The sequence below is a fragment of the Trachypithecus francoisi genome, unplaced genomic scaffold (assembly GCF_009764315.1).
Source record: "Trachypithecus francoisi isolate TF-2019V2 unplaced genomic scaffold, Tfra_2.0 Lachesis_group16, whole genome shotgun sequence".
In the NCBI taxonomy this organism is placed as follows: Eukaryota; Metazoa; Chordata; class Mammalia; order Primates; family Cercopithecidae; genus Trachypithecus; species Trachypithecus francoisi.
Genome location: NW_022681461.1, coordinates 28,512,200 through 28,538,812, shown reverse-complemented (window position 1 = coordinate 28,538,812; position 26,613 = coordinate 28,512,200). Strand labels below are relative to the sequence as shown.

General features: G+C 42.5%; 1 protein-coding gene across 7 annotated transcripts in view; it reads left to right on the top strand.

Moving 5' to 3' along the window:
- Positions 1 to 16,833, top strand: part of TJP2 (tight junction protein 2) — a 140,623-nt gene extending 123,790 nt beyond the window's left edge. For 3 of the 7 annotated variants that reach the window (XM_033237145.1, XM_033237142.1, XM_033237144.1), the window contains 7 exons: positions 744 to 954; positions 8,018 to 8,118; positions 9,336 to 9,548; positions 10,694 to 10,804; positions 12,639 to 12,968; positions 14,447 to 14,532; positions 15,840 to 16,833. In XM_033237145.1, coding sequence (XP_033093036.1) covers positions 744 to 954; positions 8,018 to 8,118; positions 9,336 to 9,548; positions 10,694 to 10,804; positions 12,639 to 12,968; positions 14,447 to 14,532; positions 15,840 to 16,005 — 1,218 coding nt within the window. In that variant the 3' untranslated portion in view covers positions 16,006 to 16,833. The remainder of the gene's footprint in view (positions 1 to 743; positions 955 to 8,017; positions 8,119 to 9,335; positions 9,549 to 10,693; positions 10,805 to 12,638; positions 12,969 to 14,446; positions 14,533 to 15,839) is intronic. The other 4 variants (XM_033237143.1, XM_033237146.1, XM_033237147.1 and 1 more) reach the window with 2 other exon arrangements.
- Positions 16,834 to 26,613: the final 9,780 nt, after the last annotated feature.

Genomic DNA, 26,613 nt, shown 5'->3' with positions numbered 1-26,613 from the left:
AGGAGGCTGAGGCAGGAGAATCGCTTGAACCCAGGAGGTGGAGGTTGCAGTGAGCCGAGATGGCACCATTGCACTCCAGCCTGGGCGACGAGAGCGAAACTCCATCTCAAAAAAAAAAAAAAGGTAATGTAAATGCAAACCATTCCACCGTGTGGAAACCAGTCACTGTTTTCTGGCAGCAACATACTGTTTTTTTTTTTTTTTTTCAGAGTTCTCAGCATTATGCCAAATAATGTGTTAATTCATTTTATCAGAAGTTCTAACACATTGATAATATTGAAGTGGGCATTATGTGGAAGGAAATGTGTTCTGCTTCTTGATTTAAATTTACAAGATAGGCCGGGTATGGTGGTTCACGCCTGTAATCCCAGCACTTTGGGAGGCAGAGGCAGGCGATCACCTGAAGTCAGGAGTTTGAGACCAGCCTGACCAACATGGTGAAACCCTGTCTCTACTAAAAATACAAAAATTAGCTGGCCATGGTGGTGGTGGGCACCTGTAATCCCAGCTACTCAGGAGGCTGAGACAGGAGAATTGCTTGAACCCGGGAGTCGGAGGTCACAGTGAGCTGAGATTGCACCACTGCACTCCAGCCTGGGCAACAGAGCGGGACTTCATCTCAAATAAGTAAATAAATAAACAAACAAGATATGTCTCATACAGCCTTTACTTATTAAAACAAAGTCTTTGATGCTATATTACTTTATATACCCATTTACGTAACTGTTCCCCATTTGTAACAGGATAAGCATGCACTACTGGATGTGACTCCGAAAGCTGTGGACCTGTTGAATTACACCCAGTGGTTCCCAATTGTGATTTTTTTCAACCCAGACTCCAGACAAGGTGTCAAAACCATGAGACAAAGGTTAAATCCAGCGTCCAACAAAAGTTCTCGAAAGTTATTTGATCAAGCCAACAAGCTTAAAAAAACGTGTGCACACCTTTTTACAGGTAAGTGAAATGTAAATGTTGTCCCTTTGCTCAAAAATGAGAAATAGAGAATTGAAGAATAGAAGAAATGACAATTAATCTGAATGGAGAATTTGAAATCGTGTTCATGACTCCTTGAAAAATGGTTAATCCTATAAAACGGGATGTTAGACCAATGGCATTTGTATATTGAACTTTGTGATTTTGTCTATTTGAAAATGATCCTAAAGATCCATGATATGGTAATAATTAGCCATTTTGATGAAGTTCAGATTTTCCTGCGAAACTATAAGGCTAGGGATTGAGCCAGGCCAAACACCTACATCTCTGTAGAGATTGTGTCATTGTTCGGTACTCACCATCAATACATGTATTAACTCACAAAGCAAAAAGGAACTTGGTTTCATTATTTAAAAATATCCCTGTCTGGCATGGTGGATAACACTTGTAATCCTCCCACTTTGGGAGGCCAAGGCAGGAGGATCGCTTGAGCCCAGGAGTTGGAGACCAGCCTGAGCAGCATGGTGAGATCCCGTCTCTACTAAAAAGGGCCAAGCGTGGTGGTACATGCTTATGACTGAGGTGGGAGGATCACTTGAGCCAGGAGTTCAAGGCTGCAGTGAACTACGATGGCACCGCTGCACTCCTGCCTGGGTGACTGAGCAAGACCCTGTCTCTTAAAAAAAAAAAAAAAAATCTCCAAACTAGAAACTTGGACACTCTGAATATTGGATGATTGAAAGATTTATTACTCCTCTTTGTTAGGTGTAATAATAATATTGTGATTTTTTTTTAAACAAAGTTCTTTTAGGAATGCATACTAAATAAAATATTTATGGTTGATCTAATATAATGTTGGGAAATTCTGGAGTGAGGAGAGTAGATGGGATTATAGACAGGACAAGACTGGCCGAGACTTGGTAGTTGTTCGTTATTGAATTGGTTGATATGTACATGGGAGTACATTAAACTGCTATCTGTACTTTTGTACATGTTTAAAGATTTACCTAATAGATTTTTAAGTCCATGAAACGAAGACCCATTGCTATTACTCATGAAAGTAAAATGGTCTAAGAACTTGACATATTTTAATAACAAAATATTCACTATCTATATAAATGATGAATTCTGTGCATATGGGATTATTAAGAGTTTTAAAGGGTTACATATGTTTTGTGGTTATGCGGGGCATTATTTTGTGGGGGCAACATGAGGAGACTGCAAGGGTATGATACCCTCAGGATGAGGATAGCTTATTGAGTTCATTGCCCATCATCGTCCACCCATGTCATTTTTAGCGTATCTCTGATACTGGAGAGGATGGGGGTGAATGATTGTGTTCACGTTAGATGCTTGTTTTAGTGTAACGTGGTTTTTCTTGTTAAAGAGAGATGCACTACTTACCACTGTTTAACCAAATGCAGAGGAGGAAGTGGTCCATCCTAAACTAGATTTCTGTGAACGTAGTCTTAAGTACTCATACTCTTGGTATATTTATCAATATCTTTTCTGTCCTTTTTACTAGTATTATTATTACTATACAATAATATAGTAATATATTAGTCATATAGTGAAGAGTGGTACAGCCTTCCATGTGTGCTGTCTTATTAGGCCATAAGAAAGGCCAGCACTTTTGCATAGTCACAATTCTGGTGTATGGCTGAGCCCGGACTAAACTATGGTGTCCATAACTGTCCAATATTGTACATATGTTACAGCACAGACATATTCTAATCCCAAAAGGGGTCACGTAATGTAGCCCTTCCTTTTAACAGATTAAAAAACTGAGGCTGAAGTGATTACAAATGAAGTTAAAACTACTCACACTTTATTTCCCCCCTGCTTTTGAATGGCTAGGGTCTTCCCTCAGAGACTTAAATTTGGGGTTCATGTGAGGATATAGGAAATCGGGAAGGGAAACAGTGCATTGTAGAGGAAGAACTAGGCTGAAGGCGGCTAGACGAGGACAGCAGGGCAGAAGAAGGCAGCCAGTGACTGTGGGGCTCTCCCTTGATCTAACCTGAGTCCGCATCATTTGCTCTTGGGAGCACAGGCCACCATAGCTGGCTGAGTCTGAGTGAGGATCTGGAGGGGTCCATGTGTGTAGAAGTGGTTAGTAATACCTCTGTTAGCTCCATAGATGGATTACAAGATCCTTGAAGGCAGAGCCTGAACATTTCGCAGCATTGTATGTCTGAGGCCAGCATCAGGACTAGCACATGGGCAAGGCATAAATGTTTGTAACTTACGTTAGAACTGCCCTGGCACACCAAGCCTTTTCTTGCCTAACCTTATCAGGAAGTTGAAAGTTTTAGAATAACTCAAGTCAGAGGTTGGAATGGAAACACACGCTGTGAGCATCGAGTTTCATCTAGAGAACGGTGAAGTCATCTTATCTCACCAGAAATTTCCAGTCTCTTATGTAGAATTGTGCAGTTTTCAGGATAGATGGTGCAGGGTGTCGAGCAACTTTGACCAGCAAGCTCCAATTTTCTAACAAGTGGTCTCTTACAGTACTCTTCCAGACTTCTAAGTTTGACTCCCTACAGCTTTGTGGATGACTGCACTAATCGCTTTTATTCCCCATCTCACCCTCGTCCCACTTAGCTTGACCAGGTTTTGACTTGAGGCTGTGTGCCATGGCCAGAAACACTAGTCTTTACATTTGAGCAGTAGAACCTTCAGGCAGAATTAGTATTTTATAGTTTTTGTTTGTTTGTTTTTGAGACAGAGTCTCCCTCTGTCGCCCAAGCTAGAGTGCAATGACACGATCTCGGCTCACTGCAACCTCTGCTTCCCGGGCTGAAGGCATCTTCCCGCCTCAGCCTCCGGAGTAGCTGGGACTACAGGCACACACCACCGTGCCCGGCTAATTTTTGTATTTTTTGTGGCGACGGGGTTTCACCATGTTGCACAAACTGGTCTCAAACTCCTGGGCTCAAGCAATCTGCCTGCATTGACCTCCTAAGGTGCTGGGATTATAGCATGAGCCACCGTGTCTGGCCTATTTTATAGGCTTTTAAAATTATTTTAAGTGTACGGCATTTTTGTGAGTTAGTAATTGAGAATAATAGAGTGCTTTGATGAACACAGTAATTTGAAGTCAAGCTTTATGTTGCATTAGTCTCTTTAGGCTCAATGTCCTTTTGTTTTCCCTTTTGCAAAGTAATAAGAAAGCCCCTCTTCCTCACAAGTATTTATTTATGGCAATATGAAAATGGTTCTCCTTACAGTCTTACAGTACTTCTCAGTTAAACAAGAGAAGCTTTATTCTGAGATTTGCCCAAAAGCAAGTTGACTTGTCATAATAAGTTTAAGCGTTAGGCTTGCCTCCCCAACTACCAATTTTTAAAAATTTGCTATAACATACATTTGAGTATCACAAAAATTTTTTTAAAAAAAACAATCTTTGAATTACATGTTTTCTTGGAGTCTTCAACGCATTCAGTTCATGGTTTGAAGATCATTTAAGTTGAATTATGGATTTAGAGACCCAAATGGGGCTACCCTTTTATACTAAATTGTAGAATTTTAATTCCTGATTTCTCAAAGGATTATAGACTAGCTGGTTGACCACAGAAAACAGAAGGAAGATGCTGGGCCCCCTAGCCGGATACCTTTGCTGTTGGTTGCCCATTTAGAGGGGTGTCTAGTGTGCCACTGTTAACCCAGGCACATGAAAAACTTTATTGAGATTTGACTTACATACCATATAATTTACCCATTGAAAGTATACAGTTCGGCCGGTCGCGGTGGCTCACACCTGTAATCCCAGCACATTGGGAGGCCAAAGTGGGCGGGTCACTTAAGCTCAGGAGTTTGAGACCAGCCTGGGCAACATGATGAAACCCTGTCTCTACTAAAAATACAAAAATTAGCTAGGCGTGGTGGTGGTTACATGTAGTCCCAGCTACTCGGGAGGCTGAGCTGGGAGGATCACTTGAGTCCGGGAGCTGGAGGTTGCAGTGAGCCGAGATTGCACTATAGCATTCCAACCTGGGTGACAATGAGATCCTGTCTCAAAAAAAAAAAAAAAAGTATGCAGTTCAGTGGGTTTTAGTATGTTCAGAGTTGTACAGCTGTCATCACAATAAATCAATCAATCTTAGAACATTTTTATCATCCCCAAAGACACCCCGTACCCATTAGCAGGCATTCCCCATTTCTCCCTTTTCCTAAACCCTCTAGTCTTAGATACTACCTTTTGCTGTTGTTCTTGGTACTTCCAAACCTGGTTGGCTGGGGAGGGAGAAGTAGCACTGACCATACATGTCAGGGCTGGGCACACATGCCCTCAGAACCTCAGTACTCCCAACTAAGGCAGTGGCTGAGTGAGCATCCTTTTAGTATTTCACTTTCTTGAGCTCAAAAGATAGATTAAGTCTATCCAAGGGGATATAGGCGTAGCCCAGAGGCTGGGAGCAACAGATAATTAACTAGTATTGCTCTAAGGCAAAGAATCTGAGAAGCAGAATGAAATAATCCAATAATAAACCAAAGGTACTTAATTCAGCAGAGTCACGGGAAGGAAGCATCATGTCTGTGCACCTGCCTGTTAAAAAGGGGTCAAGTGCATGAGTTGGATGTTACCTTTACATGCAGCTTAGGAAGTTAGCTGCTGTGAAGCTCTCAATTTTTATTCATAAACTTGACTGTTAATGTGAATTCAATAAGAGGTTTTGTGATATTCTTTATCAAGGGGCAAGAACATATTTCCTGCATCTCACAAATGGCCCTTTTAGGTTTTCTTTATGATGAATACAGACCATACTTAGACAGCTACAACATAAAGCTTTAAAAGACTGTTTAACATTTTGTATATATTTAGTGTAAATCACTCATTTTGTCTCTGGGGTACAAAATCTCACTTCTGTTTTTAAGTGTAATATTTTAACTGTGAGATGAACACAGTAATCTTTGCAGAGTACCATAATAGGAATATAGAAGTCCATGGAACCAAAGTTCATTTTCTTCGGGTTGTCCAATGGATCAGTTTATTTCAATGTTGTAAATAATTAATAACCAAGGAAATTGTAAGCTCATTCAGGATTTTCCAAGGTCACTGTTAGAATTTCTTAAACAGAAGAAAGCTATGTTACTTGGAGGAAAACCTGAAGCATCCTTGCTCACAAAATTTGCTTAATGGTTATTTTTGTCTTTAGAAGTGATAGTACATTACAGAGGCCATGGCAATGTAGTTTAAAAGAAATCCTGATTTACCTGCAGTCTGATAATTTTAGGGGTACAATTTACCCGACTTGCTTATCTCGTTTATCTCCATTAGGTCCGTAATACATATTGCTGAAGAAATGGCATATGTTGTACTTTGTTGGTATTTTATTTCTGCGCCGTAAATTTCTGAAATTTCTGTTTTAGATGGGCCATGTAGTGTGGTGACTGAGGCCATAGGCTCTGAAAGCAATCTTCTGAGCTTGCATCCAGGCTTCACACTTGCTTGGTGTGCGGCCTTGGGCTAGTTAATTTCACTACTCTGTCTTGGTTTCTCATCCATAAGATGGGCATCATAGCAATACCTACCTTGCAAAGTTTGTGTAATCATGAAATGACCTAATTCAGGTAAGGTACTTGGAAAGTAACTGATTGATGCATAGTAAGTGCTATTATGTAAGATATACTTTGTTCTGAGTAGAAAAAACTGGTTGAGTTTGTTTAATCCATATGTATATTCTAAAATGTGTAAGTCTATCAAAATGATATACAGTCAGCTCTCCATATCTGTAGTTTCCACATCCACGAGTTCAACTAACCACATATAGGAAATATTTGAGAGATAAAATGGATGGTTATATCTAAACATGTGCAGGTTTTTTTTCTTGTCATTATTCCCTAAACAATATAGTATAACAACGATTTGTGTAGCATTTACATTGTATTAGGAATTACAAGTAATCCAGAGATGATTTAAAATATATAAGAGGATGTACATAAGTCGTATGCAAATACTATGTCATTTTGTATCAGGGACTTGAGCATCTGTGAATTTTGGTATCCAAGTTGGGGGTGTCCTGGAACCAATCCTCTACAGATACCAAGGGACAACTTTATGTTTAAGTGTTACTTTTAGTATTTTATTGGAGGTAGCCAACAGTATATTAGTGTATATTTTTCTTATTTGTAATATACCTGTCTATATAAATGATCTTTAGAATCTTGCTCTGTCACCCAGGCTGGAGTGCAATGGTGCGATCTCGGCTCAATGCAGCCTGCACCTCCTGGGTTTAAGCAGTTCTTGTGCCTCAGTCTCCTGAGTAGCTGGAACCACAGGTGTGTGTCACCATACCCAGCTAATTTTGGTATTTTTAGTAGAGACTGGGTTGGTCAGGCTGATCTCAAACTCCTGGCCTCAAGTAATCCACTCACCTATGCCTCCCAAAGTGCTGGGATTACAGGCATGAGCCATGGCAGCTTGTGTGTATTTGTTTTAGATGTATCTTTGTTCCTGAAAACACACATTTTTTGTTCTTGGTTTTTTTTTTTTTTTTTTTTGAGACAGATTCTTGCCCTGTCGCCCAGGCTGGAGTGCAGTGGCATGATATTGGCTCACTGCAACCTCCGCCTCCTGAGTTCAAGGGATTCTCCTGCCTCAGCCTCCCTAGTAGCTGGGATTATAGGCATCTGCCATCACGCCCGGCTAATTTTTGTATTTTTGTAGAGATGGGGTTTCACCATGTGGCGGGGCTGGTCTTGAACTCCCGACCTCAGGCGATTTGCCCACCTCAGTCTCCCAAGTGCTGAGATTATAGGCGTGAGCCACCACACCCAGTCGAAAACACACTTTTTAAAAACATTTCTTAAAGTTAGCTTTTCTGAAAATAAACATTCTAAAAATCTGTTTTTAGCTTTATCACATCCTATAATGTGAACTCAGACAGCTACATGGTTAATAGTTTTAACTGCATTCATTAAAAGGAGTTTAATATTCAAAGATATGCCAGCATTTTCTTGCGTCTACCAAAGTCTTAATTCAAATATCACAGGAATGAGTATAAGTTATGTCAAATAACATCCTTAATAAACATGGCTCTGGAAATTAATGCAGACCTTTTTGTTTATATTTCTATAGCTACAATCAACCTAAATTCAGCCAATGATAGCTGGTTCGGCAGCTTAAAGGACACTATTCAGCATCAGCAAGGAGAAGCGGTTTGGGTCTCTGAAGGAAAGGTATGTGGCATGGATATGCTGCTATGAGGTGAGAGTCCCTGTTCTGAAACTTTCCTGAAGAGGTCAGTGAATGTAGTCAAGCCATGTCCGTTTGAAGTGATGCTCACGTGTGTGCTAATCAAGTTTGAAATTTCATAAATTCTCTGATCAACTAATAAAAATGAAGGGACTTTTAAAAGAAGAGCAGAATGTGACGTGTGCAGCCCTACATTCACTTCCCTTTTACTTTTAACGTAGTAACTAGTGTTATATTCCAAGTACACTAATCAGAGCTTACAAGATCTCATGCTGAGCTCCACAGCTTACTAAGGACGTGGGAAACTTAGAGTGCAGATGAGAGGTGAGGTCAAGCAACTTGGAGAATATGGCTAAACATTAATAAAAAGAAGAAAAGCGAATGGAGTCAGAATTACTTAGACAAAAAGGTTGGTTGAGAATGTGCCATCGTTCTGGGAGTTTGAATGGGTGATTTGAGAGCGTTAGGGAATTTGTCTAGGCCTCCAGAATTGGATCGCTTCTCCCTGGTGGAGACAGCTCACACATGGCTGCGCTTCAGGGAGGAAAGAGGGCGATTCTGTGGCCCCTTTTATTCTAGAAGCTTTTGGTGCTAGTGTCCTGTACACCAGCTGAACTGAGTAGTTTTGTGAGACTTTACAGTGACTTATTTTGTTGCAGAATTGACTAAGTCTTGCTCTTTGAGAACTAGATGTTTGGTCAAAGTATCTGGCATCTCTGGAGTGCTTCCAGCTTGGAAGGCTCTATGCAAGCTTCCCTGGGGAGGACAAGTTGAACAGGACGTACCTTCTGCCTTTGAGGGTCTGAGAATCTTGTAGAGTCATGGATGTGAGTGTAGCACAAGGCAGTGTGCATGTGTTGATATTACTAGGAGAATGGTACCAGGAGAACAGGCTGTGGAGGAGCTGGATTCAGAAGAAAAGCAAGACAGTCTGAGGCAGTGTGGCTTAGCTGCGGTATGTGGGATGGATGGTAGCACAGATAGGCCGTAGGGCCCCTAATTTGAGTTCCTGCACAAAAATGTCTATAATATCAACATTGTACCAAAGCCAAGTGATTTCAGGGAGAAAAATAAAAGATGCCTTCCCTGGCGAGCACATCAAGGTTTCAGTCGCTTGGCTATGTCCTTGGGAATTTTCTTGAGTCCCCACTCCCAGGAGCCACGTCAGACCCCACTGACCCTCCGACACAAATTCCTCTAGATGGAAGGGATGGATGATGACCCTGAAGACCGCATGTCCTACTTAACCGCCATGGGCGCGGACTATCTGAGTTGCGACAGCCGCCTCATCAGTGACTTTGAAGACACGGACGGCGAAGGAGGCGCCTACACTGACAATGAGCTGGATGAGCCAGCCGAGGAGCCGCTGGTGTCGTCCATCACCCGCTCCTCGGAGCCGGTGCAGCACGAGGAGGTGAGGCGAGGCAGGCCACGGGCAGGAGCAGGAGAGCCTGGTGTTTTCCTTGCACTCTCATGGACAGCTGTGTGTTCAGGGTGCTGTGGAAGGCATTCCAAAGGGTTGGAGCAGATGACTTCCAGGGAGTCTCTTGCTCTGAGTCCATGCTGGCATGGTTGCAGTCCGTGGGAAAGTGGGACAGGCAGGTGGACTTCAGAAGAGCTTGAGGGGTCAGTACTCCTCACACCCATGCCCTCAGGTGCGATGGATAAACAGAATGGCTTTATGTGCCGGCTGTCCAAATTACTAGTGGAACATTCCTTCCCATGCAGTATTGTTGTATGTACTTGTAACCTTTGATTAGGTTTCTCTCTGTACTCTTAGATGTCCTTGCTTTTCTTCCCCATCCTGCTTTTAACCTTTCTAATCTTGCCAAAGCTCTTGAGTGTTTCCCCATCAGTTTCCTTCTCTCTTGTATTTCAGTTTTTTATTTGAGTTAATGATCAAACCTTCATCTGATCACATGTACTGTGCATCCACTGTGATTAGATAGCTTATGGGATCCTTGAAATCACATTGACAGACACTGTAAAGTCACAGCCAAGGTAGCAATTATTAGTTGCACCTCAGAGAATGCTGGAATAATGATCTTTGTAGATGGATTGTTCATATATTTGGATAATTATTGCTGTGGATTTTTCTCTAGCATTTTAGCTCATTCCAGTAAATGATTTTTTTCTTTATGAAATAGAACTACCATAAAAAAAAAAACCACAAAAAACCCAAAACAACAAACCGAAGGGGGAGAAAAATACACCATTACCACAGCAACAAATTAGTGTATGCTAGACAAGTTGTAAAGAATAAATTAACTCCCAAATGCCTATAGACATAGATATTAGTGACACAAGAGATTTTAGACTTTTGGAGAGTTCTTTAAAAACTGTGCTTTAAAGGAAGAGACTCTACATTGGATGCAGCCAGTTTTTTAAAATGTGTCTGAAGCATTTGGTGATGGTGTCTGCCTGTTCAGTAAAGAAGCACCGGCTCAGGACCTCAACTTCTGAACTTACTCAAGTTTGCAGAACTCCTCCAAAGCAGTCGAGTGCTCTATTCTCTCTGCTTGGATGTTCTTGTTGTGAGTGAACCTTTATGTCTTGTAGAGCATAAGGAAACCCAGCCCAGAGCCACGAGCTCAGATGAGGAGGGCTGCTAGCAGCGATCAACTTAGGGACAATAGCCCGCCCCCAGCATTCAAGCCAGAGCCGCCCAAGGTACGTGGCTGGGAAGCCCAGGATGGGAAGGAAGAGGAAGCAGATGCCTCTGGAACCTCCTGGACAGCCAGGAAGGAGCATGCAGACTGAGATGGTGTTTAATTATGGTTCTGACACACTGTGTTCTCTATTAGAGCCTGTCTTTTGGCCTGTTGGGTGAACCCCCACATTAGGGAAGGGCAAAAAGGAAGGAAAGGCAATATTAGGAGAACATATAATTTTAAGGCTGTTAGTGTTATTTTTTTTGTTTTTAAAAGATTGTAAAGAAAAAATACTGCATACCTAGAATATCGCAGAATCTGTTTTTCTTTTGCTGTCCAGCTAAAGTTTTCTGTCCACAGTCTGATTTAGATGCTCCAGATAATTCTTTTTTTTTTTTTTTTTTTTTGAGACCGAGTCTCGCTTTGTTGCCCAGGCTGGAGTGCAGTGGCCCGATCTCGGCTCACTGCAAGCTCCGCCTCCCGGGTTCATGCCATTCTCCTGCCTCAGCCTCCCGAGTAGCTGGGACTACAGGCGCCAGCCACCTCGCCCGGCTAATTTTTTGCATTTTTTTTTTTTAGTAGAGACGGGGTTTCACCGTGTTAGCCAGGATGGTCTCTATCTCCTGACCTCGTGATTCGCCCGCCTCGGCCTCCCAAGGTGCTAGAATTACGGGCGTGAGCCACCGCACCCGGCCTAGATGCACCAGATAATTCTTACTGGTGATTTGCTAAAGAGAATAATTATTACCACTGCTTACAGTGCCTCTCTTTAAGAGAGCTGCTTATTTGTTTAATAATCATTATCCAGAACAGAAAGACACAAGGGCTTATATCAAAAGATTATTTACCTCCAGTCAGAATCAGAGCTGTGACTCTATGTTTTTCCTTATACCCAAATAAAATCTATTTAACTCAATAATTTATTATTTATCATTACTCTTTTTTGAGACAGAGTCTCCCTCTGTTGCCCAGGCTGGAGTGCAGTGGTGCAGTCTTGGCTCACTGCAACGTCTATCTCCTGGGTTCAAGTGATTCTCCTGCCTCAGCCTCCCAAGTAGCTGGGACTTAGATGCGTGCACCACTACATTCAGCTAATTTTTGTATTTTTAGTAGAGACAGGGTTTCAACATGTTGGCCAGGCTCTTGAACTCCTGGCCTCAGGTGATCCACCCACTTTGGCCTCCCGCAGTGCTGGGATTACAGGTGTGAGCCACTGCGCCTGGCCTAACTCAATAATTTAGATGAGAAGCCATAATTGATTGTGTGAGCCATCAGAAGTAGTAAATGTGATAGGTACTAAGTAATAATAATAAGTGACATCATAAAATACATCAGCGAAAATTTGCAAGCTGGGCAAGATGAAGTGTGAAGGAGAAGTGGCTGCTAGCGTGAAGCAGTGCTCTCCTCGCTCCCCACCCCAGTCTCATTCCTCAGCTGGACATGGGTCTCACCTGGGCCGGCTCATGTGCCCTCGGTGCAACAGTGACCTCAGAAGCCCACTCTTGCAGTCCCAAAGCCTGAATTGTTCTGAGATCTTCTCCAAGATGCTAACCTCTTCTAGAACAAAATTATTCCAGGTCTGATCTTACCTCCGGCAATCACAGCCCTCCCAGCACTTTCCCTGCTCCTTTTTGGCTTCCTGGCATTCCTAATAATCTAGTGTAGGAAGGGAGGTAGGGCTCAGGAAGCCTGGCCAGTGGCCGTTTACCCTGCTGTATTACATTCCTTGTCAGAATAGCATTTGTGGACCACCTTTGGAAACTGATCAGGAAATGGAGTGTGTTAAATCACTAATACAGATTTGAAGATCAACTTAAAAGCCCAAGGTAAAAACGTGTCATTGCTCTCTGCAGGCCAAAACCCAGAACAAAGAAGAATCCTATGACTTCTCCAAATCCTATGAATATAAGTCAAACCCCTCTGCCGTTGCTGGTAATGAAACTCCTGGGGCATCTACCAAAGGTTATCCTCCTCCTGTTGCAGCAAAACCTGCCTTTGGGCGGTCTATACTGAAGCCCTCCACTCCCATCCCTCCTCAAGAGGGTGAGGAGGTGGGAGAGAGCAGTGAGGAGCAAGATAACGCTCCCAAATCAGTCCTGGGCAAAGTCAAAATATTTGAGAAGATGGATCACAAGGCCAGATTACAGAGAATGCAGGAACTCCAAGAAGCACAGAATGCAAGGGTAATTGTTTTTAAACTACACATCATCAATAAGAGTTTTAAATAAGTTTGATTTCAGTATAACAGCGGACAGCCCCTTTTCCACTGCTGCAGATGTGACAGAGTTGTTCACACACACTGCACCCAAGGCACGGGCTGTGTGTGTCCCTTCAGGTTGCTAGCTCCCAGCACGCCCCTTGTTCTTCCGATGAAGAACACTTGACAGTATAGGGAGGAAGATTCCGCTCTTTACACACAGGACTTTGTATAGGGTTCTGGAAGGAGGAAGTGTGAGGAGAGAATCAGTGCCTCTCAGAAGTCGTTTGAATTAGAATGTGATTTTTTTTTCTTTTCTTTTAAACATGTCTTCATTCGCTCCCAGATTTGCCATGGAAACCAAGCAAACTTAGGGTGCTAAAACAGAAAGGCCCATAGATTGTACTTTCTGAGCTGTTTGAATTTGTGTACCATGTGCACATAGAACTTTTCAGACATCAAAGAAGAATTTAACTGAAGGTCTGTGGAGTATATTTGCCCAGTAGATGTGGGAGTTTTCTTTCAGGTCTAGCACAGCAACAACAGTACATCTGAGCATTTTTCTTTTCTTGTGGTAAAATATACATAACATAAAATTTACCATTTCAACCACTTTTTTCTTTTGTTTTATTTGTTTTGTTTTGTTTTTGTTTTGTTTTGTTTTGTTTTGTTTTGTTTTGTTTGAGACAGGGTCTCCCTCTGTCACCCAGGCTGGAGTGTAGCGGTGTGATCTCTTAGGCTCAGGAGATACTCCCTCCTCAGCCTCCTGAATAGCTGTGACCACAGGCACATGCCACTGCACCCCGCTAAGTTTTCATATTTTTTGAAGAGACAAGGTATTATCATGTTGCTAGGCTGGTCTCTAACTCCTGGGCTCAAGCAATCCACCCTCCTCAGCCTCCCAAAGTGCTGGGATTATAGGCATGAGTCACTGCACCCAGCTTCAACCATTTTAAAATGTTCAGTTCAGCGGCATTAAGTACCTTCATGTCGCTGTTCAGCCATCACCATCGTCCATCCCCAAAACTTTTTTATCCTCCCCACGTGAAACTCCATACCCATTAAATACTAACTCACCATTCTCCTCTCCCCACGGTCCCTGGCACCCACCCCTCTACTTTCTGTTATCTGTGACTTGGACAGTGTAGGAACCTCCTCTTAAGTAGAATCATACACTATTTGTCTTTTTGTGATTGGTTTATTTTCCTTAGCATGATGTCCTCAAGGTTCATCCAGGTTGTAGCATGTGTCAAAGTTCCATTCCTTTTAAACAGTTTTCCTGTCTGATGTGTACCGCACATAACCGTGGAAATGAGGAAGCCGCTTCTGTGTTTCCTCTTCTTGAAATGGGATGAGAAAATAAGTAGGATATGGGGAAAGAGTGGGACCAGCAGGAAACCAGCAAGCAGAGTGCCCAGTGGTTCATTCTTTTGCTCTTGTTCTTTTCCTTTTTAATTACCACAGATCGAAATTGCCCAGAAGCATCCTGATATCTACGCAGTTCCAATCAAATCGCACAAGCCAGACCCCAGCCTGCCCCAGCACACGAGGTAAGGACTGCCCAGCAGGTACAAGTCCAAGGCGGGGACTTCTCAAGGACTTGGACTTGAAGAAAGAATTTCCTTTACCCAAATTTCAGGGTAACAGGAGGATTTTTTTTCCCCACAGGATGACCGTTTGCCTTACTCATTCCATCAAATTTAATTGTAAAGATTACAGAGTCAAAACTTCAGCATAGTTTGCTTGTGTGCTAAAACTCTGACAAAGTGTAATCATTGATGTTTCAAGCCAGGACTTTTGACACATTGGAGCCTGGTTATGTTACATTGCCCATGGTTAGCACGTGAGCAGAATTCCTAGGGCTTAGACCTGTTTTGTCGCTGTTTGTTGCCTCTCAACCAAGCTTCTTAATTCCTTTGCATCATCTGGCAAAGTCAGACCACTTGTGCTGCCCTGAGGTCTAAAGGGACCGTGACAAGCAAATGAGCAGTCTCGGTAAATGCCACACAAACAGAAGGAATGTTCACAGTGTCTTCCTGTTGAAGTTTTATACTGGATTGCTTCCTGCTTCCAAGAATAGAAAAAAAAAACGAAAGTCACATTTTCTTGTGGCCATTCTTTTTTTTTTTTTTTTTTTTTGGAGACAGAGTGACTGTCGCCCAGGCTGAAGTGCACTGGTGCAATCTCGGCTCACTGCAACCTCTGTCTCCCAGGTTCAAGCGATTCTCGTGCCTCAGCCTCCGAGGTAGCTGGGATTACAGGTGTGTGCCACCACACCCAGCTAATTTTGGTATTTTTAATAGAGACTGGTTTTCACCATGTTGGCCAGGCTGGTCTCGAACTCCTGACCTCTGTCCGCCTTGGCTTCCCAAAATGCTGGGATTACAGGTGTGAGCCACTGTACCTGGCCTCTTGTAGCCATTTTAGTTTTCCAGCAATAGAAAACTGGAAGCAGATTTCTTCTTTACCAGTTGAATGGTAACACAGTCAACCAGGTTGCCTCTGACAACAAAGAGTTCTTGGTTATGACAGACTGAAACTGGCAGAGAACTCTCGCTGCTGGGTGAGACCAGCCAGGGAGCTTAGGGGTAAGGAGGGCTCCCCCTGTCCAACAGGGAGATTCTTAGGTCAGGGAGCACCTGGCTGGCTTCCTCACTCACCGCCCAAGTGGGCATTGGATTTGACTTATTACGAACCTGGAGCAGGACCCAAGATGCCTCTGGTTGCTCTGTAGAATGTGGCTCAGAGGTAAGTGATCTGCTCAGGATGCTCAGCCGCTATGCTCCGAGCCATGCCTCCCCGGGCAGCCGGAGGAATGGATGTGCTCGAAATGTCTTTAACACCCTTTCTTTGTTAGTTCCAGACCCCCTGAGCCACAGAAAGCTCCTTCCAGACTATATCAGGATACCAGAGGAAGTTATGGCAGTGACGCTGAGGAAGAGGAGTACCGCCAGCAGCTGTCGGAACACTCCAAGCGCGGTTACTATGGCCAGTCCGCCCGATACCGGGACACAGAATTATAGATGTCTGAGCGTGGATTCTCCTGGGCCCGCCTGCCACGGCATCGGACTAGCCGGTCCTGCCAGGCCGCCGGGATGGTTCTTCTCCAGTTAGAATGCACCGTGGAGACATGGTGGTACTGTAGCTTGTGTGTCCTCCTAGAGAACCCAGGGGACAGCCAGTGCAAATTCAGAACTGAAGGCTCTGTTTGTGGGACTGGGTTAGAGGAGTCTGTGGCTTTTTGCTCAGAATTAAGCAGAACACCACAATCAGATCCTGTTACTTGCTTTCAGTGGACCAAAATCTGCATTCTGTTTGCATACTTTTAATATGTATATTAAGAAGTAATAACTATTTTTCCTCATTAATAGCTGCCTTCAAGGACTGTTTCAGTGTGAGTCAGAATGTGGAAAAGGATTAAAAATACTGTTGGACTCAAACTAAATTCAAAGAAGTACTTTATTGCAACTCTCTAAAGTGCCTTGGATGAGAAGTGTCTTAAATTTTCTTCCTTTGAAGCTTTAGGCAGAGCCATAATGGACTAAAACATTTTGACTAAGTTTTTATACCATCTTAATAGCTGTAGCTTTCCCTGCACTGTGTCATCTTTTTAAGGCATTTGTCTTTGTAATATTTTCCCTAAACTCAGACTGTATATATCATAGCTATACTTGATAGTTTGGCTATAAGTGCTCAATAGCTTGAAGACCAAGAAGTTGGTGTCGAAATTTTTTGTTTGTTTAAAACCAAGTGCTGCACAAAAGCAGATACTTGAGGAAAACACTATTTCCAAAAGCACATGTATTGACAACAGTTTTATAATTTAATAAAAAGGAATACATTGCAATCCATAATTTTCTTTGTGGTAGATTTGTATGCTACTTTCTATTTTAAATACAACTTTTATTTCAGTTCCTAATCATAGAAGTGAGTACTTACTCCTTGTCGAACATTGGAAAATGGAAACATGAAAAAGAAAATTATACCCATAATCCCATCCCTCAGATAATTTTGGTGTATTTTCTCCAATTACGTATTTGTGGATGTCTGTGTGTATGATGCTTGAGGGTGTACTGTGTTTGTAGTTCTATTTCCTATTTTTTCTGTTTATCTTTCTATCACTAACGTTTCTCAGGTGGTTACGACTATGCAGCGAGGTAGTTAAAGCGTGGTACACACATCATCATTAACAACCACAGAGCAATATATCCCATGACTGCTTCATAAGTGAACAATTCTCCTATTGTTAGCTGTTGGGATTATTTCCAGTTTTTTGCCCTTTTTTTTTAAATACATGAAATGCACCTCTTTGTATGTAATCCAGTTTTGTATATCATTGATCAACATTTCAGTATTTTTCTGCAGGCAAGTTCTCAGAAGTAGAATTACTGAGTAAAAGTATAGGAACATTTTTAAGGCCCTTGATGTTTACTGCCAAATGGCTTCCTAGGAAAGTTGCATCAATTTACACCCCCACATCCACTCCTCCTCTTCTTCCTCCTCTTCTTCTTTTCTTTTCCTTTCTTTTCTCCTTCCTTCCTTCCTTCCTTCCTTCCTTCCTTCCTTCCTTCCTTCCCTCCTTCCCTCCCTCCCTCCCTCCCTCCTATCTCTCTCCCTTTCTTTCTTTCCCTTTTTTTTTTTGTTTTTGACAGGGTCTTGCTTTGCTGACCCCAGGCTGGTTCTGGTCTTGAACTCCTTTAGCAATCCTCCCACCTCTGCCTCCCAAAGTGCCAGGATTACAGGCGTGAGCCACCATGCCTAAACACCACTTAAATTCTTGAAGTACTAAAATAAATTTAGAATTTAAGCAAGACAGGTTAGGAATTTAGGCTTGTATTAATAAAAAGAACAATGAATTTGGAAAAGGAGAAAAGAGTCTTGGTTCCATTAAGGATCTTTTATGATATGAATTGACACAAAGGAGTTAGGCTCATGTTTTAGTGGAGTTAGAAATTTGGCTTACTGGCAACTGAGTTATACTAAGGTGTCCTTGTTTATGTCTTCCAGTATGGGTGCTGTCACTTATAAATCATTTAATGTATCTTGAATTTCTGAACACTCCTCAGGGCACTGACTAACATTTGCACATTCCATAAATAAAAGCTACCTTTTGGCCGGGTGCGGTGGCTCAAGCCTGTAATCCCAGCACTTTGGGAGGCCGAGACGGGCGGATCACGAGGTCAGGAGATCGAGACCATCCTGGCTAACACGGTGAAACCCCATCTCTACTAAAAATACAAAAACTAGCCGGGCGAGGTGGCGGGCGCCTGTAGTCCCAGCTACTCGGGAGGCTGAGGCAGGAGAATGGCGTAAACCCGGGAGGCGGAGCTTGCAGTGAGCTGAGATCTGGCCACTGCACTCCAGTTCGGGCGACAGAGCGAGACTCCGCCTCAAAAAAAAAAAAAAAAAAAAGCTACCTTTTGTGAACAGGAGAAAAATGCACTAGTTAACTATGCAATAATACTGTTTGCTTGTGTTCTTTAAATCCGGGAATGAACGCTTTGCAAACGTAGGTGGGGAAGGGAGGAGGCTTTTGGCAGGAGCTAGGTCGTCATCTGGTTCCAGCAATTTTGTGATGCAGGCAGTGCCTCTGTTCCTGAGGATGTCCAGCAGCGTGCCTGATGGACCCCCAGCACCTTCGCCATGCCTTTTTATTCATACCCTCCTCTGTTCTGGGAAAGATTTAAAGCTGCCTACAGTATACATGGAACATAATGGAAAAAAATGATGGTAAGCAAATGAAGAAACAGGGAGAAGAGTATCAGTAGAGGGAAGATAGGGCCATGAGTGAGAGCTGTGTTCAGTTTCTGCACTGTCAGGATTCTGCAGCTCTCCAGAAGCCAGTGTGGCCCTGGCGGCACCTGCATCTATGATAGAATTATGCCTATGCTTCTAGCCCAGTGAGATAGATGAGCGATGGGTCTTCCAGAATGACATCAGGTGCTACTGATGTCACTAACATCAGTAGTAATTTGATACTAACAAATTCTTCATAGGAAGAAAAGTTGGTTAGGAACAGTCCATTTAAGCAATTACAGTTGTCTTTTGAGAGGTTCCCAGTCAATCCTCCCTGTCCCCTTCGAACGTCTTTTCAGTTGGGGTCATTTTGTCAGTTCTAGCTTTCATATACATATAAAGAGAGATTTATATTAATGAATTGTCATACAGGATTGTAGGGGATTGGTAAGTCTAAAATCTGAAGGGTAGACCAGCAGGCTGGAGAACCAGGGGGGAGAGACAGTCCAATCCTCCTGGCTAGTGTGAGGTCGGTCTTCAGAGGGCAATCTGCTTTACTCAAAGTCCACCAATTTAAGTGTTAATCTCCTAAAACAACAACAACAACAACAAAACTTTTACCGAAACAACCAGAATAATGTTTGACCAAATATTTGGGCACCATGGCCCAGCCAAGTTGATGCATAAAAATTAACCATCACAATCCCTCATCCCGTTTACCATGTAGGCCACCCTGCGGCCATCCTTTTTGTTTAAGCATAAGTGAATGAATGAACCAGAAAAAGGAAGGATTAATTACATACATTTACACATACATATAGGTTTTATACAATATATATACTCTGGATATACATATATTATAAGTTTTTTGTTTATTATATTTTGAGACACAGTCTCACTCACCCAGGCTTAAGTGCGGTGGCACAGTCACAGCTCACTGCAGCCTCGATCTCCTGTATTTGAGCAATCCTCTCACCTCAGCCTCCCAAGTAGCTGGGACTACAGGTGTGTGCCAGTATGCCTGGCTAATTTTTGTATTTTTTGTACAGAAGAGGTTTCACCATGTTGCCCAGACTGGTCTTGAACTCCTGGGATCAAACGATCCATACACTTCGGCCTCCCAAAGTGCTAGAACTACAGACTACAGAACTATAGAGCCACCGCGCCCAGCCTATATTTTGTTTTAAATAAAGATGAGCAAATTTAATTTTAATGAATAGAAAAGCATTAAAAATGGGCTGGGTGTGGTGGCTTACGCCTGTAATCCCAGCATTTTGGGAAGCTGAGGCAGGTGGATCATCTGAAGTTAGGAGTTCAAGACCAGCCTGGCCAACGTGATGAACCACCATCTCTACTAAAAATACAAAAAAATAGCTGGGCATGGTGGCGCATGCCTGTAATCCAAGAGGCTGAGGCAGGAGAATCACTTGAACTCGAGGGGCAGAGGTTGCGGTGAGCTGAGATGGCACCATTGAACTCCAGCCTGGGCAACAAGAGCAAAACTCTGTTTCAAAAAGAAAAGAAAAGCCTTAAACATGAAGAAACAAAAACGAATGAAATTTGCATAATAGAGCTGAAACCCCAATAAAAATAAAATACTTCACATTTAAAAATAATATTTAGTGAAATAAATGAGACAAAAGCCTGAATGGCAAAAATATGTATATATGTTTGTGTATATATACAGAGACACAGATAAAACATGTCTTATTTCCATCCTGCCTTTTATTTTAAATCTCATTTATATATACATATATATAAAATTGGTACATTTTATATTCCCCACACTAGTGACTGCAAAGGCAATTGTAGCACTTTGGCATGTATTTTGTGCAGTAAGAAGTGAAATGTGGTTTGATTGCTTCTGCACTGTCCTCGGATGCCATTCCGCCTTCGAGAGTCCAGGTTGCTCTGTCCTGAGTTTGAGTCTTTCTTTCTTTTATTTATTTATTTATTTATTTATTTATTTATTTTATTATTATACTTTAAGTTCTAGGGTACATGTGCATGACGTTTATATCATGTATAACTCCCCAATGCAATCCCTCCCTCCTCCCCCCTCCCCATGATAGGCCCCAGTGTGTGATGTTCCCCTTCCCGAGTCCAAGTGATCTCATTGTTCAGTTCCCACCTATGAGTGAGAACATGCGGTGTTTGGTTTTCTCTCTTGTGATAGTTTGCTAAGAATGATGGTTTCCAGCTGCATCCATGTCCCTACAAAGGACGCAAACTCATCCTTTTTTATGGCTGCATAGTATTCCATGGTGTATATGTGCCACATTTTCTTAATCCAGTCTGTCACAGATGGACATTTGGGTTGATTCCAAGTCTTTGCTATTGTGAATAGTGCCGCAATAAACATACGTGTGCATGTGTCTTTGTAGTAGAGTAATTTATAATCCTTTGGGTATATACCCAGTAGTGGGATGGCTGGGTCATATGGTACATCTAGTTCTAGATCCTTGAGGAATCGCCATACTGTTTTCCATAATGGTTGAACTAGTTTACATTCCCACCAACAGTGTAAAAGTGTTCCTATTTCTCCACATCCTCTCCAACACCTGTTGTTTCCTGACTTCTTAATGATTGCCATTCTAACTGGTGTGAGATGGTATCTCATTGTGGTTTTGATTTGCATTTCTCTGATGGCGAGTGATGATGAGCATTTTTTCATGTGTCTGTTGGCTGTATGGATGTCTTCTTTTGAGAAATGTCTGTTCATATCCTTTCCCCACTTTTTGATGGAGTTGTTTTTTTTTTCTTGTATATTTGTTTGAGTTCTTTGTAGATTCTGGATATTAGCCCTTTGTCAGATGAGTAGGTTGCAAAAATTTTTCCCATTCTGTAGGTTGCCTGTTCACTCTGATGGTAGTTTCTTTAGCTGTGCAAAAGCTCTTTAGTTTAATTAGATCCCATGTGTCAATTTTTGCTTTTGCTGCCATTGCTTTTGGTGTTTTAGACATGAAGTCCTTGCCCATGCCTATGTCCTGAATGGTACTACCTAGATTTTCTTCTAGGGTTTTTATGGTATTAGGTCTAACATTTAGTCTCTAATCCATCTTGAATTATTTTCGTATAAGGGGTAAGGAAAGGATCCAGTTTCAGCTTTCTACTTATGGCTAGCCAATTTTCCCAGCACCATTTATTAAATAGGGAATCCTTTCCCCATTTCTTGTTTCTCTCAGGTTTGTCAAAGATCAGATGGCTGTAGATGTGTGGTATTATTTCTGAGGACTCTGTTCTGTTCCATTGGTCTATATCTCTGTTGTGGTACCAGTACCATGCTGTTTTGGTTACTGTAGCCTTGTAGTATAGTTTGAAGTCAGGTAGCGTGACGCCTCCAGCTTTGTCCTTTTGACTTAGGATTGTCTTGGCAATGCGGGCTCTTTTTTGGTTCCATATGAACTTTAAAGCCGTTTTTTCCAATTCTGTGAAGAAAGTCATTGGTAGCTTGATGGGGATGGCATTGAATCTGTAAATCACCTTGGGCAGTATGGCCATTTTCACGATATTGATTCTTCCTATCCATGAGCATGGTATGTTCTTCCATTTGTTTGTGTCCTCTTTGATTTCACTGAGCAGTGGTTTGTAGTTCTCCTTGAAGAGGTCCTTTACATCCCTTGTAAGCTGGATTCCTAGGTATTTTATTCTCTTTGAAGCAATTGTGAATGGAAGTTGATTCCTGATTTGGCTCTCTGCTTGTCTGTTACTGGTGTATAAGAATGCTTGTGATTTTTGCACATTATTTTGTATCCTGAGACTTTGCTGAAGTTGCTTATCAGCTTAAGGAGATTTTGGGCTGAGACAATGGGGTTTTCTAAATATACAATCATGTCATCTGCAAACAGGGACAATTTGACTTCTTCTTTTCCTAACTGGATACCCTTGATTTCTTTCTCTTGCCTGATTGCCCTAGCCAGAACTTCCAACACTATGTTGAATAGGAGTGGTGAGAGAGGGCATCCCTGTCTTGTGCCAGTTTTCAAAGGGAATTTTTCCAGTTTTTGCCCATTCAGTATGATATTAGCTGTGGGTTTGTCATAAATAGCTCTTATTATTTTGAGGTACGTTCCATCAATACTGAATTTATTGAGCGTTTTTAGCATGAAGGGCTGTTGAATTTTGTCAAAAGCCTTTTCTGCATCTATTGAGATAATCATGTGGTTCTTGTCTTTGGTTCTGTTTATATGCTGGTTACGTTATTGATTTGCGAATGTTGAACCAGCCTTGCATCCCAGGGATGAAGCCCACTTGATCATGGTGGATAAGCTTTTTGATGTGCTGCTGAATCCGGTTTGCCAGTATTTTATTGAGGATTTTTGCATCGATGTTCATCAGGGATATTGGTCTAAAATTCTCTTTTTTGTTGTGTCTCTGCCAGGCTTTGGTATCAGGATGATGTTGGCCTCATAAAAAGAGTTAGGGAGGATTCCCTCTTTTTCTATTGATGAAATAGTTTCAGAAGGAATGGTACCAGCTCCTCCTTGTACCTCTGGTAGAATTCAGCTGTGAATCCATCTGGTCCTGGACTTTTTTTGGTGGGTAGGCTATTAATTGTTGCCTCGATTTGAGAGCCTGCTATTGGTCTATTCAGGGATTCAACTTCTTCCTGGTTTAGTCTTGGGAGAGTGTAAGTGTCCAGGAAATTATCCATTTCTTCTAGATTTCTAGTTGATTTCCGTAGAGGCATTTATAGTATTCTCTGATGGTTGTTTGTATTTCTGTGGGGTCGGTGGTGATATCCCCTTTATCATTTTTTATTGCGTCTATTTGATTCCTCTCTCTTTTCTTCTTTATTAGTCTAGCTAGCGGTCTGTCAATTTTGTTGATCTTTTCAAAAAACCAACTCCTGGATTCATTGATTTTTTGGAGGGTTTTTTGTGTCTCTATCTCCTTCAGTTCTGCTCTGATCTTAGTTATTTCTTGCCTTCTGCTAGCTTTTGAATGTGTTTGCTCTTGCCTCTCTAGTTCTTTTAATTGTGATGTTAGAGTGTCAATTTTAGATCTCTCCTGCTTTCTCTTGTGGGCATTTAGTGCTATAAATTTCCCTCTACACACTGCTTTAAATGTGTCCCAGAGATTCTGGTATGTTGTATCTTTGTTCTCATTGGTTTCAAAGAACATCTTTATTTCTGCTTTCATTTCGTTATGTACCCAGTAGTCATTCAGGAGCAGGTTGTTCAGTTTCCATGTAGTTGAGCGGTTTTGATTGAGTTTCTTAGTCCTGAGTTCTAGTTTGATTGCACTGTGGTCTGAGAGACAGTTTGTTATAATTTCTGTTCTTGTACATTTGCTGAGGAGTGCTTTACTTCCAATTATGTGGTCAATTTGGAATAAGTGCGATGTGGTGCTGAGAAGAATGTATATTCTGTTGATTGGGGTGGAGATTTCTATAGATGTCTATTAGGTCCACTTGGTGCAGAGATGAGTTCAATTCCTGGATATCCTTGTTAACTTTCTGTCTCGTTGATCTGTCTAATGTTGACAGTGGAGTGTTGAAGTCTCCCATTATTATTGTATGGGAGTCTAAGTCTCTTTGTAGGTCTCTAAGGACTTGCTTTATGAATCTGGGTGCTCCTGTATTGGGTGCATATATATTTAGGAGAGTTAGCTCTTCCTGTTGAATTGATCCCTTTACCATTATGTAATGGCCTTCTTTGTCTCTTTTGATCTTTGATGGTTTAAAGTCTGTTTTATCAGAGACTAGGATTGCAACCCTTGCTTTTTTTTGTTCTCCATTTGCTTGGTAGATCTTCCTCCATCCCTTTATTTTGAGCCTATGTATGTCTCTGCATGTGAGATGGGTCTCCTGAATACAGCAGACTGATGGGTCTTGACTCTTTATCCAGTTTGCCAGTCTGTGTCTTTTAATTGGAGCATTTAGTCCATTGACATTTAAGGTTAATATTGTTATGTGTGAACTTGATCCTGTCATTATGATATTAACTGGTTATTTTGCTCGTTAGTTGATGCAGTTTCTTCCTAGCCTCGATGGTCTTTACATTTTGGCATGTTTTTGCAATGGCTGGTACCGGTTGTTCCTTTCCATGTTTAGGGCTTCCTTCAGGGTCTCTTGTAAGGCAGGCCTGGTGGTGACAAAATCTCTAAGCATTTGCTTATCTGTAAAGGATTTTATTTCTCCTTCACTGATGAAGCTTAGTTTGGCTGGATATGAAATTCTGGGTTGAAAATTCTTTTCTTTAAGAACGTTGAATATTGGCCCCCACTCTCTTCTGGCTTGTAGAGTTTCTGCCGAGAGGTCTGCTGTTAGTCTGATGGGCTTCCCTTTGTGGGTAACCCGACCTTTCTCTCTGGCTGCCCTTAAGATTTTTTCCTTCATTTCAACTTTGGTGAATCTGGCAATTATGTGTCTTGAGTTGCTCTTCTGGAGGAGTATCTTTGTGGCGTTCTCTGTATTTCCTGAATTTGAATGTTGGCCTGCCCTACTAGGTTGGGGAAGTTCTCCTGGATGATATCCTGAAGAGTGTTTTCCAACTTGGTTCCATTTTCCCCCTCACTTTCAGGCACCCCAATCAGACGTAGATTTGGTCTTTTTACATAATCCCATCCTTCTTGCAGGCTTGTTCATTTCTTTTTCTTCTTTTTCTTTTGGTCTCTCTTCGCTTCATTTCATTCATTTGATCCTCAATCGCTGATACTCTTTCTTCCAGTTGATCAAGTCGGTTACTGAAGCTTGTGCATTTGTCACGTATTTCTCGTGTCATGGTTTTCATCTCTGTCATTTCGTTTATGATCTTCTCTGCATTAATTAGTCTAGCTGTCAATTCTTCCACTTTTTTTTCAAGATTTTAGTTTCTTTGCGCTGGGTACGTAATTCCTCCTTTAGCTCTGAGAGGTTTGATGGACTGAAGCTTCTTCTCTCATCTCGTCAAAGTCATTCTCTGACCAGCTTTGATCCGTTGCTGGCGATGGGCTGCGCTCCTTTGCAGGGGGAGATGCGCTCTTATTTTTTGAATTTCCAGCTTTTCTGCCCTGCTTCTTCCCCATCTTTGTGTTTTATCTGTCTCTGGTCTTTGATGATGGTGACGTACTGATGGGGTTTTGGTATAGGTGTCCTTCCTGTTTGATAGTTTTCCGTCTGACAGTCAGAAGGACTGTCTGTTGGTCTGTTGGAGATTGCTTGAGGTCCACTCCAGACCCTGTTTGCCTGGGTATCAGCAGCAGAGGTTGCCGAAGATAGAATATTGCTGAACAGCGAGTGTACCTGTCTGATTCTTTCTTTGGAAGTTTCCTCTCAGGGGTGACACCACCCTGTGAGGTGTGGGGTGTCAGACTGCCCCTAGTGGGGGATGTCTCCCAGCTAGGCTACTCAGGGGTCAGGGACCCACCTGAGCAGGCAGTCTGTCCGTTCTCAGATCTCAACCTCCGCGTTAGGAGATCCACGGCTCTCCACAAAGCTGTCAGACAGAGTCGTTCGCGTCTGCACCGGCCCCCGCTCTTTCCCCTAATGGACTGCAGCTGTGCGCTGTCCGCAGAGGTAGAGTCTACAGAGACAGGTAGGCTTCCTTGAGCTGCTGTGAGCTCCACCCAGTTCGAGCTTCCCAGCGGCTTTGTTTACCTACTTAAGCCTCAGCAATGGCGGGCGCCCCTCCCCCAGCCTCGCTGCTGCCTTGCGGATAGATCGCCACAGACGGGTGTGTTAGCAGTGAGGGAGGCTCCGTGGGCGTGGGACCCTCCCGGCCAGGTGTGGGATATATTCTCCTGTGTGCCTGTTTCCTTAAAGCGCAGTATTGGGGTGGGAGTTACCCATTTTCCAGGTGTTGTGTGTCTCAGTTCCCCTGGCTAGGAAAAGGGATTCCCTTCCCCCTTGCGCTTCCAGGTGAGGCGATGCCTCGCCCTGCTTCAGCTCACGCTGGTCAGGCTGCAGCAGCTGA